The sequence below is a fragment of the Capra hircus genome, chromosome 15 (assembly GCF_001704415.2).
Source record: "Capra hircus breed San Clemente chromosome 15, ASM170441v1, whole genome shotgun sequence".
NCBI lineage: Eukaryota > Metazoa > Chordata > Mammalia > Artiodactyla > Bovidae > Capra > Capra hircus.
The window spans coordinates 32,550,605-32,567,951 of record NC_030822.1 but is presented as its reverse complement, the minus strand read 5'-3'; the positions used below and the strand labels follow the sequence as shown (position 1 = coordinate 32,567,951).

At 41.7% G+C, this 17,347-nt stretch overlaps 1 protein-coding gene and 1 pseudogene across 1 annotated transcript; both read right to left on the bottom strand.

Annotated features, from left to right (window-relative positions):
* On the bottom strand, positions 452–1,533 carry LOC102187244 (olfactory receptor 52B4-like). Its single transcript, XM_005689848.2, has one exon. The coding sequence runs from the start codon at positions 1,531–1,533 to the stop codon at positions 583–585; it is 951 nt and encodes a 316-aa protein (XP_005689905.2). The 3' UTR covers positions 452–582.
* On the bottom strand, positions 12,837–16,720 carry LOC102175601 (annotated as a pseudogene).

Here is a 17,347-nt window from a genome sequence, read left to right as displayed (position 1 = left end):
TTTTGTATATGAATATCCAATTTTCCTAACACCATTTATTAAGAGATTGTCCTTTCCTCTTTGAGAATTCTTGACATCCTTGTCAAAGATTAACTGACCAATATACAAGGGTTTATTTCTGGGCTTTTTATTCTGTTCCACTGGTCCCATTTCTAATTCAGAATAAAAGTTTATTATACCTCAAATGTATATATTATTAAATGAATACATATTCTGTCTAGATGTTTTAGTAGATAAGTTTATTATAGGAAATAATTCTCATTGTTTAACATAACTTAGTTTGGTTTTTATATTTCTGTTTTTCTGGGGCCCTATGCATGCACTGAGAAGTCTCTAAGAGAATAAGCCAACTTCCCTAAGGTCAAACACATCACTTTTGGAAAATCCAGTACTCAATCTAATTTTGATCCAACAGCTCATGCTCTTTCCTAAATACTAAGGTAACATAGCATTCTATCTTTCAAAATCACAACAAATAATTTTGCTCACAGTCAACACAACCCTTACTTCATAAATCTCTACAAAGTAAGCAAAGGAATTGCAATATCCTATGTTGATAATCATATCACCTGTCATACAAACTCAGCAGAGTTTCCACTGTGAAGACAAAGTACTAACCACACATTCTCGAATCTGCCTGGTCTTAACACCATAAATGATGGGGTTTAACATAGGAGGAGCTAACATGCAGACATTTGCCAGCAGAATGTGGATATAAGGAGGAACATGATGCCCAAACCGCTGGGCAATTATGGTAAAAATGCCAGGCAAGTAAAACATGGAAATGACACCAAGGTGGGAGCCACATGTGCCTAGGGCCTTTTGCCGAGCTCCTCGGGAGGGAAGACGGAAGACTGCATTAAGGATGAAGATGTAGGAAACTAAGATGAGCAAGGCATCTACCACTACAGTAGAGAGAAGGACAGACAAGCCATACCAGACATTGACACGAATATCAGCACAAGCAAATTTGGCAACAGCCATGTGCTCACAGTAGGTATGTGGTAGCACGTTGCTATGACAGAAAGGCAGTCTTTTCACCAGGAACACATCTGGAAGGATCACAGAGAAACTCCTCAGGACCACAGCCAGACCAACCCTTATGATTACTGCATGACTGAGCACTGTGGTATAGCGCAATGGGTCACAGATGGCTACATAGCGGTCAAATGCCATGGCCAACAGAATTCCTGATTCAGCAATGAAGGTGGCATGGATAAAGAAGATTTGGGTGACACAACCATCAAGGGAAATCTCTCCAGCATGGAACCAGAATATGGCCAGGGCTTTGGGCACAGTGGTAGTGGACAGGATGAGGTCCGCCACACCCAGCATGCAGAGGAAGAAGTACATGGGCTCATGGAGGCTGCGTTCAGTCATGATGATGAAGACAAGAAGGATATTCCCTAGGACAGCAACAAGGTAGGAAAGAAAAAACGGGAGGGAGATCCATGTGTGCTGGTCTTCCAGGCCAGGGATCCCCAGCAGAATGAAGAGTGAATGGCTGGGACTAGTGTGGTTGGGGGTTGCCATGCCCAGAATGAGTCATCTGGATGTTGGTGTATGGGATTTGGCAGTCATCTCTTTTCTCTTTCCAAAAAGGTGACTGGACCTGGAGTGGGGGAAATGGAAACAGATCACTTTTCTCTGGGTAAGAAGTGGAAATGGTCCTGTTTAGAAACCAGGAAACATGGGTTAAAAGTCCTTGCCATTCTATTCAACAGCTATGTTATCTTGGTAACATTACTTCCCTGCTCTGGGTCTCTCTTTTATTTGTCACTTTAAAACTAAAATCAGACATCAACTTGAATCCGCCATGGGTGTACACGTGTTCCCAATCCCGAAATAATAATAAATAAATAAATAAACTAAAGTCAGAGAGAATCTAGATTAGATATTTGTAAGTGAGTTCTCCCAGCTCTAGAATGCCATAGACCTTAGCATCAGGTTGTTATAAACAGTTGAGAGCTGTGAATAACCCTGCATTTTCCACCTTATCAAAATGTGATATACATCTCAAAAGGAAAATGGTAACTGAGTTCATTATCAATTTAATAAACCTTACTGAACACATACCATGGCTCCTGGAGGACCTCCCTGAGAAGAGTCAGCAATTAAACAAAATATCTATACAATACAGATAGTATAGAGGAAAAGTTAAACACAGGAGCTGTGGAAACATGGAAAGCTTCCTAGAAGTTCAGAAAAGGATTTCTAAAGGTGCCAATCTGAGTTGAACCTTGAAAAATAAACAAGAGTTTGCCAAGTAAAGTCACGTGAAGAGGAAGAACATGAACAAAGTCACAAAGATCTGAAAGAAAAAGGAGTTTGTAGGGAAATTATAATGATTCAGGGTTACTATAGACTGGAGGACATGGCAGGAAATGATAGGAAATAATGTGAGGCAGTGAAGTAGGGGTCAACTCACTGAGGGTTCTGGGTATTGATGTAAGGAGTTTCGGCTTTATGTTGAAGCAGGAAGAACCACTGAAGGGTTTGCCGTGACATGGGGGCATGATGAAGTTTGCATTTGAGGTCACTCTCTCTCTGGCTCTGCTGTGTAGGAAAGATGTGGAAGGGAGGAGGCAGGTTGGAAAACAGGGACCAAGGACAAGGTCAACTGAGAGTATCTCTGCTCTAAGGGCTGCACTTGCATTTTCTCAATCAACATAGCAGGAAATGACTGTAGTCATTTTCCCATTTTACTGATGGAGAGCAAATAGAGCTTAGAGAGTTTTTCATCCCCCACCCCCCACCCAAGGTCACCTGGCTAGTAAATGGGGAAGCTAGGATTTGGCTACCCACGAGATGCTTTGAAAATCACACCATGTCCACCTCACTCCACCTGGGTCCCCTTCATCAGGTGATTGCGATTTCCTGGTTCCTGGTTCAAGGAAAAAAAAATCTGTTACTTCCCTCAACCATCCTCATTCTGCCAGCTACAAATTTATATTTGAATTGTCTTCTCCCTCTTTCTCCCACTCAAGGCTCAGCTCTCTATCTGTGCACTAGACACCAACCTTCTCTCCATCAATCTGTCACTCCGGTCATTTCAAACTCCGCCTCTAGGCTGACTCCTTCTCCTTACTGTGTCTCTTCCCCCATTCATCTCGGTTTCACAAAAGTAGGGGTGCACTCTCTCTTCATTTATCCCCTTACCACCCTCCCAATCTTTACCCCATGCCATTTTACTTATAACACCTAAAACTTCCTTTTCCTTTTTCAGTGCTTCTCATTGTAAGTCACATATTATAAATCATACTATTTTAGCCATATCTGACTGCACATTTCAGTGGCACTAAGTGCATCCACATTGTTGTTCAACTCTCATCATCATCCATCTCCAAATATTTTATCTTTCTAAACTGAAACTCTGTCCCTATTAAACACTAACTCCCCACTCCCTCCCCCGCCACTCTTACCTCCAGCCCATGGCATCTGCCAATGTACTTTCTGACCCTAAGAATTTGATTATCTAGGTACCTTGTATAAGTAGAATCAAACAGTATTTGTCTGCATCTAATGTATACTGGAATGCATTTTTTTAAGGTTAACTTAATATTCCCTGTCAGCTCAGTTGGTAAAGAATCCGCCTGCAATGCAGGAGACCCCAGTTCAATTCCGGGTCAGAAAGATCCCCTGGAGAAGGGATAGTCTACCCACTCCAGTATTCTTAGGCTTCCCTTGTGACTCAGCTGGTAAAGAATCTGCCTGCAATGTTGGAGACCTGGGTTTGATCCCTAGGTTGGGAAGATCCCCTGGAGAAGGGAAAGGCTACCCACTCCAGTATTCTGGCCTGGAGAATTCCATGAACTGTATAGTTCTTGGGGTTGCAAAGAGTCAGACATGACTGAGCGATTTGCACTTAAATATATGTCCTACAAACAGATTGCATCTTCTTTTTTTCCTCCTCTGCTGTACAGGTTCTCATTGTCTGTTTTGTGCATAGTGGTGTGTATATGTCAATTCCAGTCTCGTACAGAATGAAGTAAGTCAGAAAGAGAAAAACAATATTGTATATTAATGCATATATGTGGAATCTAGAAAAATGGTACAGATGAACCTATCTGCAAATCAGAAATAGAGACACAGATGTAGAGAACAAGCATATGAAAAAAGGATGGGTGGGATAAATTGGGAGATTGGGATTGACATATATACACTACTATGTATAAATCTTCCTTTTCTAAAATAATCTATCATATCATGGTTGCCAAATCTAATATTACTTTTCATTTATTATTGCTAGTAATATCCAATTTCTATCATTAATACTTCTTTGATGATAGCAACCATGACTACTGTTAGATATATTTATTATTTCTAATTATTGTACAAAACCTATGGAATTGAAAGTATCACTAGTTCATGCAAAAAGAAACTAATCTCAGATAAGCAACAGCCCAAAGTCAAACAACCTGTTAGTGGCTAAGCTGATATTTGAGTCCCAGATTATTAGAGTCAAACCTTCCATTAGTTTTAGAAACAGACATTTTTGTTTGCTGATTACCTAACCATTTGTCTTTGGCGTCCTCTCCACTCCCTTCTCATTCTCTTATTTCACCAGAATGTCTAAGACATGTAAACAATGTAATATGGGAAAATTTATATGGACTTTAGACCTACCTGAGTTCAATTCCAGCTCTGCTTGCTACAAATCCACATACACACACACAATCTTCCATTCGTATTACCATATTATCAGACACATTCATTTATACAGTCACAACATACATTATTTACCCATACAAATTTTGATGATTTACATACTAGCACACATTTTCCCTGTTCACACAAAACAGCCCTTCACCATAAGCACACACACACACACACACACACACTTTTAAATTTTCCTTCATATATATACCCACTCAAACTCACAGTCATTAACACTTCAAATTCACTCTCACTCATCTAAGTCATAACTTCGGCTATTTCCATTCAGTATACTGGCTCTCCTCTCATTAAATCAGTTTCCTCAAGGAGATAGATATTCCAAAGTTTATTCAGCCCTTGCCCCTGCTTCCAGCCTGACAGTCCTCTAATCTACGCCAGAAGGAAGAACTCCCTCTGGGAATGCGATTCACAAGATAACCTCCTGCTACACCAGTTCCCTCTGGAATTGCCCATACATGAGTCAGAGATGTAAATATCAGCACAGGTTGTCACTCTATATCAGCAATCATCAAACTGCAGCCTGTGGGCCAAATCCTGCCCACCACCTTCTTTTATATATAAAATGTTATTGAAACACAGCCATGCCCAGTTATTTACATATTGTCATGACTGCTTTCATGGGACAGATTGAGTAGTTGCAAAAGAGACAATGTTCAAAACTTAAAATATTTGCTGTTACTCTACAAAAACTTTTCGGTCATCCCCATTTTAAAATAATCTTGTATGATTTATTATTTATGAAGGAAAGGCAATTTTCCCAAGGTCACAGAGGAACTGAGTTAAGATTTCTTGCCTCTCATTCCATTGTTTCCACCATGCCACAAAGCTTCTGCAGACACATTTTGGTCTGCCCTGACTCTGCTCTCAAGGGATGGAGAATTCCAAAGAGAGCCTCTATTGGGTGACCAAATGGTGAAGGCAATCCATTATCGTTTCCCATGTCTCTCATTAATAAACTCATCATGTCCCACCTCCTTTATCCCCACCATTCCTGCCCACAGGGAGAAGGACCCGAAGAGGCACCAGACTACCCTGGTCAGTACCAACCTACATCTCTCCTCACTCCAAACTGTCATCAGAGCCATTTGGAACCACCTCTGGAGCCATGCCCCTGCCTAAATAGCAGGGTATTCTCATAACCTGCAGACTGTGTACAGTAGCCAGGGGATCAAGCTGGAAGAGAAACTGCAGGGCAAGTTATTTGTTCTCTGAGTATCTTTGGGGACCATGGTCTTATTTATGTTGTCTTTCTTTTCCCCCAGGACCTCCTCTATTGCGATCTCCTCAGTGACATAACCAGAAAGCCCTTAACCCTTCTTGTCTGAGTGCTGGAAGCCTCATGTGGAAAGTGTGCCTGATAGGTTATATGAGCTTAGGAAAGGAGTTGTGAGAGAAGATTTGGAGTGAGTGTCTGACTCTTTGCAAACTCATGGACTGTAGCCTGCCAAGCTCCTCTGTCCATGAGATTTCCCAGGCAAGAATATTGGAGTGGGTTGCCATTTCCTTCTCCAATCCTAACCAGGGATTGAACCTATGTCTTCTGTGTCTCCTGCTTGGCAGGCAGATTCTTTACCACTGAATCACCTGGGAAGCCCTAATGAACCAATATGGATGCATTATTATCAATGAAAGTCTATAGCTTATATCAGGGTACACTCTCTGTTGTATAGTTTATGGGTTTTAAAAAATGTATAGTGACAGGTGTACACCATTATAGTGCCTTTCAGAACATTTTCAAAAGCTTAAAAATACTTGCAGGCCTCCTATTTATTCCTCTTCTGTTTCCTCAGAATCCCTCAAAGCCAAGGATTTTTTTTTACTGTCTCTGTAATTTTGCCTTTTTCCAGAATTCCATAAGATTTGTATCATACAGTATGTACCTTTACAGATCACCTTATTTTGCTTAGCATAATGCTTTTAAATTTCCCCCACATCTTTTTGTGGCTTCGAGTAGTCCTAATCTCTCCTCCCTACCTGGATGACCCCTTCTTGGTGACTCTGATTCTGGGTCTCCATCCTGCGCCAGGTCGCAGCCGCCCACACTTAGTGGCAGAGGGGAGGAGACACCCCGCATCCGAGGTCATGGGCGGCGGCAAAGAGGAGCTACCCTGCGTCTGAGGCCAGGGGCAGCTGGGAGAAGCCACCTCGTGCCCGAGGCCAGGGGCAACAGCCTGGAGGAGCCACCGGGCCTGGAGGCCAGGGGCAGTGGCCGGGAAGAGAAACCCGAGGACCAGTGGCTGTGTGGGCGCAGGAGGGCCTAGAGGAGCTATCCCAAGTTGAAGGTCAGGAAAGGCAGTGGTAAGGAGATACCCCTCATCCAAGGTAAGGAGCAGCAGCTGTGCTTTGCTGGAGCAGCCATGAAGAGATATCCCACGCCCATGGTAAGAGAAACCCAAGTAAGATGGTAGGTGTTGCAAGAGGGCATCAGAGGGCAGACACACTGAAACCATAATCACAGAAAACTAGTCAATCTAATCACACTAGGACCACAGCCTTGTCTAACTCAATGAAACCAACCATGCCCGCTGGGCAACACAAGACAGGCAGGTCATGGTGGAGAGGTCTGACAGAATGTGCTCCACTGGAGAAGGGAATGGCAAACCACTTCAGTATTCTTGCCTTGAGAACCCCATGAACAGTATGAAAAGGCAAAATGATAGGATGCTGAAAGAGGAACTCCCCAGGTCATTAGGTGCCCAATATGCTACTGGAGATCAGTGGAGAAATAACTCCAGAAAGATTGAAGGGAAGGAGCCAAAGCAAAAACAATACCCAGTTGTGGATGTGACTGGTGTTAGAAGCAAGATCTGATGCTGTAAAGAGCAGTATTACATAGGAACCTGGAATGTAAGGTCCATGAATCAAGGCAAATTGGAAGTGGTCAAACAAGAGATGGCAAGAGTGAACATCGGCATTCTAGGAATCAGCGAACTAAAATGGACTGAAATGGGTGATTTTAACTCAGATGACCATTATATCTACTACTGCAGGCAGGAATCCCTCAGAAGAAATGGAGTAGCCATCACAGTCAACAAAAGAGTCTAAAATGCAGTACTTGGATGCAATCTCAAAAACAACAGAATGATCTCTGTTCGTCTCCAAGGCAAACCATTCAAAAACAAAATTATGCAAGTCTATGCCCCAACCAATAATGCTGAAGAAGCTGAAGTTGAATGGTTCTATGAAGACCTACAAGACCTTTTAGAACTAACACCCCAAAAAGATGTCCTTTTCATTATAGAGGACTGGAATGCAAAAGTAGGAAGTCAAGAAACACCTAGAGTAACAGGCAAATTTGGCCTTGGAATGCAGAATGAAACAGGGCAAAGACTAATAGAGTTTTGCCAAGAAAACGCACTAGTCATAGCAAACACCCTCTTCCAACAACACAAGAGAAGACTCTACACATGGACATCACCAGATGGTCAACACCGAAATCAGATGGATTATATTCTTTGCAGCCAAAGATGGAGAAGCTCTATACAGTCACCAAAAACAAGACCAGGAGCTGACTGTGGCTCAGATCATGAACTCCTTATTACCAAATTCAGACTCAAATTGAATAAAACAGGGGAAACCGCTAGACCATTCAGGTATGACCTAAATCAAATCCCTTATGATTATACAGTGGAAGTGAGAAATAGATTTAAGGGCCTAGATCTGATAGACAGAGTGCCTGATGAACTATGGAATGAGGTTTGTGCCATTGTACAGGAGACAGAGATCAAGACCATCTCCATAGAAAAGAAATGCAAAAAGGCAAAATGGCTGCCTGAGGAGGCCTTACAAATACCTGTGAAAAGAAGATAGGCAAAAAGCAAAGGAGAAAAGAAAAGATATAAGCATCTGAATGCAGAGTTCCAGAGAATAGCAAGAAGAGATATGAAAGCCTTCTTCAGCGATTAATGCAAAGAAATAGAGGAAAAGAACAGAATAGGAAAGACTAGAGATCTCTTCAAGAAAATTAGAGATACCAAGGGAACATTTCATGCAAAGATGGGCTCAATAAAGGACAGAAATGGTATGGACCTAACAGAAGCAGAAGATATTAAGAAGAGGTGGCAAGAATACACAGAAGAACTGTACAAAAAAGATCTTCATGACTCAGATAATCATGATGGTGTGATCACTAATCTAGAGCCAGACATCTTGGAATGTGAAGTCAAGTGGGCCTTAGAAAGCATCGCTACGAACAAAGCTAGTGGAGGTGATGGAATTCCAGTTGAGCTATTTCAAATCCTGAAAGATGATGCTGGGAAAGTGCTGCACTCAATATGCCAGCAAATTTGGAAAATTCAGCAGCTGCCACAGGACTGAAAAAGGTCAGTTTTCATTCCAATTCCAAAGAAAGGCAATGCCAAAGAATGTTCAAACTACTGCACAATTACACTCATCTCATATGCTAGTGAAGTAATGCTCAAAATTCTCCAAGCCAGGCTTCAGCAATACGTGAACCACGAACTCCCTGATGTTCAAGCTGGTTTTAGAAAAGGCAGAGGAACCAGAGATCAAATGGCCAACATCTGCTGGATCATGGAAAAAGCAAGAGAGTTCCAGAAAAACATCTATTTCTGCTTTATTGACTATGCCAAAGCCTTTGACTGTGTGGATCACAATAAACTGTGGAAAATTCTGAAAGAGATGGGAACACCAGACCACCTGACCTGCCTCTTGAGAAATCTGTATGCAGGTCAGGAAGCAACAGTTAGAACTGGACATGGAACAACAGACTGGTTCCATATAGGAAAAGGAGTACATCAAGGCTGTATATTGTCACCCTGCTTATTTAACTTCTATGCAGAGTACATCATGAGAAACGCTGGACTGGAAGAAACACAAGCTGGAATCAAGATTGTCAGGAGAAATATCAATAACCTCAGATATGCAGATGACACCACCCTTATGGCAGAAAGTGAAGAGGACCTAAAAAGCCTCTTGATGAAAGTGAAAGAGGAGAGTGAAAAAGTTGGCTTAAAGCTCAACATTTAGAAAATGAAGATCATGGCATCCGGTCCCATCACTTCATGGGAAATAGACGGGGAAACAGTGGAAACAGTGTCAGACTTGATTTTAGGGGGTTCCAAAATCACTGCAGATAGTCATTGCACCCATGAAATTAAAAGACGCTTACTCTTTGGAAGAAAAGTTATGACCAACCTAGGTAGCATATTCAAAAGCAGAGACATTACTTTGCCGACTAAGATCCCTCTAGTCAAGGCTATGGTTTTTCCTGTGGTCATGTACGGATGTGAGAGTTGGACTGTGAAGAAGGCTGAGCGCTGAAGAATTGATGCTTTTGAACTGTGGTGTTGGAGAAGACTCTTGAGAGTCCCTTGGACTGCAAGGAGATCCAACCAGTCCATTCTGAAGGAGATCAGCCCTGGGATTTCTTTGGAAGAATGATGCTAAAGCTGAAACTCCAGTACTTTGGCCACCTCATGCGAAGAGTTGACTCATTGGGAAAGACTCTGATGGTGGGAGGGATTGGGGGCAGGAGGAGAAGGCGATGACAGAGGATGAGATGGCTGGATGGCATCACTGACTTGATGGACATGAGTCTGAGTGAACTCCGGGAGTTGGTGATGGACAGGGAGGCCTGACGTGCTGCGACTCATGGGGTCGCAAAGAGTCGGACATGACTGAGCGACTGAAATGAACTTAACTGAACTGATCTCACTTCTTTCGATTGTTTAATAATATTCCATTGTTTGTATGTACCAGAGTTTTTTTTATCAATTTACCTGTTCAAAGATAGTTTGGTTGCTTCCAAAATTTGGCAATTATGCATAAAGTTTCTGTAAATATCTGTGTGTAGGCTTTTCTGTAGGCATAAGTTGTCAACTCTTTGGGTAAATACTAAGCGTGGTTGCTAGACCATGTGGTAAGAGTATGTTTAGCTTTGTAATAAACTGAAGAACTGAAGAAGCGATTTCCAAAGTGGCTTTACCTTTTTTTTTTTTTTTCACTTTTCATTTCTGCCAGCAATGAGTAAGAGTCCTATTGATCCATATTCTTAACAACATTTACTGTCAGGGTGTTCGGTTTTAGCCATTCTAATGGGTATATAGTGGTATTTCATTGTTGTTTTAATTTGCATTTCCTTAATGAAGTATGCTGCTATTGGATATTTTTCATATCTCCAGGTGACATCTCAAGGGATTCTCCTCACCAGGACAGCTACTGGTTAATTTCTCAGTGTCCCACCCCCCCCCCCCCCGCCCCACCATACAACACAATTACTGCAATTTTTTGCACAAATAATGCTTTGCATGTTCATGGCTTTGAATGCTCAACCTAACATTTCTTATTAGTGTCCAGAGAACAAACAGAGGAATTATTCCTTGATAAGAGAGACAGTTCCTCCAGCAAGATGGAAGAAAAGGATGGTGGGAGCAGATATGTGCATGTATGTGCTGGATATAGATGTGTTTTAAATTTTAGTGTCTTGAATTTCTGTGAGTTTCTTACTGATTAGTTCTGATTTAGCAGGCAAGATTTTCTGTCAAAGTTAAATAGGTAGGTTCTTGAATCAAGGTTGAAGGTTCGAATAGGCTGTGTACATGAAGCATTAATTAGGTGGAATGGGAAAATAAGCTGACTTGAGCAGATGTGTAAATTTGCTGGGCTCTGTTCGTAGTCTAGGTTGATAGTCATTTAATGGCACCACTCTTCTCCCCTGGTGAGTACCTAAATCTAGTTGTTAATTTGGTTTATAATAATGTGGGGATGGATCAGAAAGAATGGAGGAAAAGATTTAAAGGATTTGAGAATACTTAGAAGAAATTTGGGGCTTCCCAGGTGGCACAAGCAGTAAAGAACCTGCTTGCCAATGCAGGAGACATATGAAACACAGGTTCGATCCTGAGTCAGGAAGATCCCCTGGAGGAGGGCATGGCAACCCACTCCAATATTCTTGCCTGGAGAATCCCATGGACACAGGAGCCTGGCAGTTTACAGTCCATAGGTTCCCAGAGTCAAAACACGACTGAAGCAACTTAGCAGCAGCAGAAGAAGAAGAAATTTATTATTAATGTAATGAAGAGCATGGAATCTAAACTTAATTTTAGATTAAGTTTCCACCAGTTTCCTCTGTCCATGGAATTTTCCAGGCAAGAATACAGGAGTGAGTTGCCATTCCCTTCTCCAGGAGATCTTCCCAACCCAGGAATCAAACCCAGGTCTCCTGCATTTCAGGCAGATTCTTTAACATCTGAGCAACTAGGGAAGCTAGTAAGGGTGCAATAAATTTTGACATGCATTTCTGACAAGAGTAAAAATTAATAGTAACTTCTCTAGAAGGAATTTTCCAATGTGCCAGATGAGTCTAAAATCTTGATATCCTTCCTTAAGGCTAAAATCATGCAAAGCTTGGGACTTCCCTGGTGGTCCAGTGGCTAAGACTCCACACCCCTAATGCAGGGGGCCTGAGTTCGCTCCCTGGTCAAGGAACTAGATGCCATATGTCACAACTAAGATATGAATATGTATGTAGTTATAGTTGTTACAATTTTATATATATATATATACACACATAAATTCTGGGTGATTATACACCAAAATGAACAACAAATTTCTCTGGGTAGTAGAATCAAGTGCAACTTTAATCTTCATCTTATTACTTTTCTATAGAATATTTATATAAAAGAAAATGTTTTCAAAAGAAGTGTAAACAATATGGTTCATGTTGTAGAGAAAGTAGTACTTCACCTTGAGATGAAGTGGTTGTAATGACCTCACTGGGTAGGTGACACCAAGCTCAGCCTTGAAAGATAAACGGTGTGAATTCATTAAAACGTCAAGAAAAGTAGAGGACATTCCAGGCAAATGGATCATTTAGGAAAAATGTACCAAGACACCTGAAAACATGACTGAACATGGAGAAGTTAGAGATATGCAGTTCCTTGAGACAGAATCATAGATTGCATGAAAGTGACGTGGAAATAGTTGCTGGTAAGGAAGCCTGCATTTATTCTGTACCATTTTGAGGGGAATGATCTTTGAGAAACAATCCCCAAAAGCCAAAAGTTAGAAGTAAGCACCTCTTCAGGCTCATCATACTTTGAGTAAGCATATGAAGAAATGAAGGTTTTACATGAGTGTCCAGAGATGTGTGAGATGTCTTGAGACTTAACAGCCCAAGACAGAAAGCCTACTTTTTTTTAATCTGATTGGGACTTAATATAACATTTGACTATTCCCAAAGTTGAACTGAATATTAATGAGTTAGACATGACTGCCAGAGAACAACCTGTCCACTCCCAAATCACCAGGATCACTGTTGACATCAAGACAAAAAACCCATACCAGATGTTTACTTGAATGGCATCACAGGCATACTTGGCCAAGCCAATGTGTTCACAGAATGTATGTGGGAGGATGTTATTTCTGCAAAAATGCAGCCTCTTCAGAAGAAATACCATGGGTAAAATTATACAATGTGCTCTCAAGAAAACAGCCACACCAATTTTCCCTATCACAGAGTCAGTGAGTATTGTGGTATATCTCAGTGGGTAACATATTGCAATGTAGCGATCAAATGCCATAATTAGCAAGATGCCTAACTCAGAAATGAAGGAGGAATGCTGAAAGTAGAGTTGGGCAATGAAGCTATTAAGAGAGATTTCCCAACTGTTGTACCAGAAAATGGCCAATGCCTTGCGTTCTGTGGTGGAGGCAAAGACAATGTCAACTGCAGCCAGCAGAGGAAAAGATACATAGGTTCATGGAGGCTGCGCTTGATGAGGACGATGAAGATGAGTGGATCACTTCCAAGGAGGGCAAAGATAGGAGACGAAGAAGGGGATGGAAATCTACATGTGTAGGTCTTCTTGGCCTGGAATGCCCAGCAGATAGAAGACTATATGTTTAACATCAGTGTGGTTGAAGCCACCCAGTCCTAAGACAGGTTAATGTGGACTTATCCTGAATTTCTCCTAATAGAGACAAAGAGAAATACAAGTTATATATGTTTTTCTAGGTTTTCTGCTTAATTATATCAAATTCAGCTCAGTTCAGTCACTCAGTCATGTCCGACTCTTCGCAACCCCATGAATTGCAGCACGCCAGGCTTCCTTGTCCATCACCAACTCCCGAAGTTCACACAAACTCTTGTCCATCGGGTCAGTGATGCCATCCAGCCATCTCATCCTCTGTCCTCCCCTTCTCCTCCTGCCCCCAATCCCTCCCACTATCAGAGTCTTTTCCAGTGAGTCAACTCTTCACATCAGGTGGCCAAAGTATTGGAGTTTCAGCTTTAGCATCACTACTTCCAAAGAACACCCAGGACTGATCGCCTTTAGGATGGACTGGTTGGATCTCCTTGCAGTCCAAGGGACTCTCAAGAGTCTTCTCCAACACCACAGTTCAAAAGCATCAATTCTTCAGCGCTCAGCTTTCTTCACAGTCCAAATTTCACATCCATACATGACCACAGGAAAAACCATAGCCTTGACTAGATGGACCTTTCTTGGTAAAGTAATGTCTCTGCTTTTGAATATGCTACCTAGGTTGGTCATAACTTTTCTTCCAAGGAGTAAGCGTCTTTTAATTTCATGGGTGCAGTCACCATCTGCAGTGATTTTGGAACCCCCTAAAATCAAGTCTGACACTGTTTCCACTGTTTCCCCATCTATTCCCCATGAAGTGATGGGACCGGATGCCATGATCTTCGTTTTCTGAATGTTGAGCTTTAAGCCTACTTTTTCACTCTCCTCTTTCACTTTCATCAAGAGGCTTTTGAGTCCCTCTTCACTTTCTGCCATAAGGGTGGTGTCATCTGCATATCTGAGGTTATTGATATTTCTCCCAGCAATCTTGATTCCAGCTTGTGTTTCTTCCAGCCCAGCATTTCTCATGATGTGCTCTGCATATAAGTTAAATAAGCAGGGTGACAATATACAGCCTTGACGTACTCCTTTTCCTATTTCCTATTTCCTAGGGGTCGAACCCACATCTCTTATGTCTCTGGCACTGTTAGGAATGTTCATTACCTCTAGCACCACCTGAGAAGCCCAATATCAGTGTGTTGTTCCCTGTCCAGTTCTAACTGTTGCTTCTTGACCTGTATATAGGTTTCTCAAGAGGCAAATCAGGTCGTCTGGTATTCCCATCTCTTTCAGAATTTTCCACAGTTTATTGTGATCCACACAGTCAAAGCCTTTTGGCATAATCAATATAGCAGAAATAGATGTTTTTCTGGAACTCTCTTGCTTTTTCCATGATCCAGCAGATGTTGGCAATTTGATCTCTGGTTCCTCTGCCTTTTCTAAATCCAGCTTGAACATCTGGAAGTTCACAGTTCACATACTGTTGAAGCCTGCCTTGGAGAATTTTTAGCTTATTTTACTAGCGTGTGAGATGACTGCAATTGTGCGGTAGTTTGAACATCTTTGGCATTGCCTTTCTTTGGGATTGGAATGAAAACCAACTTTTTCCAGTCCTGTGGCCACTGCTGAGTTTTCCAGATTTGCTGGCATATTGAGTACAGCACTTTCACAGCATCATCTTTGAGGATTTGAAATAGCTCAACTGAAATTCCATCACCTCCACTAGCTTTGTTCATAGTGATGCTTTCTAAGGCCCACTTGACTTCACATTCCAGGGTGTCTGGCTCTAGGTGGGTGATCATGCTAAGTCACTTCAGTCATGTCTGACTCTTTGCAACTCTGTGAACTATAGCCTTCCATCTCCTCTTCCTATGGGATACTCCAGGCAAGAATGCTGGAGTGGGTTTCCATGTCTTCCTCCAGGGAGGGGATCTTCCCAACCTAGGGGTCGAACCCACATCTCTTATGTCTCTGGCACTGTTAGGAAGGTTATTTACCTCTAGCACCATCTGCGAAGCCCAATATCATATAGGGAAATCCAAATGAACTTCTTGGCCAACCCAAGAATATTAGTAACTATAGTTAAAATGATATCTATTAGATCTCTAGAAGTTATTCATCCTACATAACTGGAAAATTGTACTCTTTGTATGTGAATGTTCAGGGATGACACAAGATATCTCAAAGGATGATAACCTCAAGAAAAATAGTTGAAGAAATTAAAAGGCAAAACACAGTACTCATCCATCATCTAATCAATCTAGTGATGTGAAAGATACATGAGTTTGGAAACTCACAAGTTCTAGATGAAGTTTGCTCAGTCAAACATGACACACATTCTCTGTTGCTTTGACAGCAGAAAATATAAATTCTGAAAACTTCCTGGTGAACTTCCACTGGAAATAGAATTCACTCAGTGGTGAATTTCCCTGTGACATTGGTTCTCTGACCAAATTAGAGTACCTTGGTCTGACACAAGTCCAGGAGGCTCCTGCCCCATAGATCTCTTGTCACACCTGCCTGAGAGGTTCCTGGTCTACTTCCTGTGTCCTGTTTTAGGAGTCTAGGACAGATCTCTGTCATTGTCAGGGCTTTTAACATATTTGAAGAAAGGTGTTTAGTCTAAGTCAATATCTCTTCTGTTTTCTGATGTCTGGTTGAATTATTAGGACCCTTGTCGTATATTGGATCACTTTACATTCTTTATAAAACTGGCATTGAAACATGTATAATATCATATGTGAAACGAATCACCAGTCCAGGTTTGATGTAGGATACAGGATGCTTGGGGCTGGTGCACGGGAATGATCCAGAGATGATTATGGGGTGGGAGGTGGGAAGGGGGTTCAGGATTGAGAACTCATGTACACCCGTGGCTGATTCATGTCAATGTATGGCAAAACCAATACAGTATTGTAAAGCAAAATAAAGTAAAAATTAAAAAATTTTTTAAAAAAACTGCATTAATCTCAGCTGCCTATAGACTCTCCACTTCCCTTCCCAAACCTCACCCTCCACATGGGCTGTAACCAACTAGTTTGATGCCTCTGATTTTTGCCAGGCATTCTGCACATATGTCAATAGCCTCCAAGAGGCTTGTCACCTTTGGCCTGTCTAAGACATAAGACCAGCCCAGTCTTTATCTTCACCCTGTAACCACCCTACCCTTGGGCATCTATTCACTCACCAGCCTTTCCTGAGTCTTCAGGTACAGACATTAAGATTGGTGATGAAAGTCAGTTTGTTGGGATCTGGACGCTTGGCTGTTTATCCGCTGACAGGAGAGCCCTTAGGGGAAACACTTACATCAGAGCCCCAGGGACAGCTGTCTCCACCAGCCGTGCCTCCTCCCAAATGGCCAAGATCCAGTCCTCAAGTTCATCCATGCACCACGCCTCCCCTCAGCCTTTCTTCCCTGTTTCCTCTCCTGCTCTCCTCACATGCTCAGATCTTCACTTCACACTGAGTGTTCATTTTTAGGATGTTTTACAACAAAAGTCTCTCCCAGTAAAACCAGCTTTTCCACAGTCCTGTTTTAATACCTACACTGCCATTAAATATTGAGCTAATAGATATTAATGTGTTGTTCAATCTTCTGTATCAATGCATAAATTTTTACATAAACATGATTTACAAATTTTTGTTTTTCTTGTGAGGATGAGTTGATTTATATTTGGACTAGTTGTACCAGTCATATTTTGGGGTCATTGATAATATCTCCACTTTTTTCTAAGGGTACAAAAATATCCATGTACAGTTGGTAGATCACCTATGATTCTTGATATTTGTGTCACACTTTGTTTCATTCACTGACCTAGAGTATCATTCCATTTACTGCTTAGTCA

Excerpts from the sequence above, each read along its gene's own strand:
- LOC102187244 (XM_005689848.2), bottom strand. The coding sequence starts at position 1,533 with ATGGCAACCCCCAACCACACTAGTCCCAGCCATTCACTCTTCATTCTG.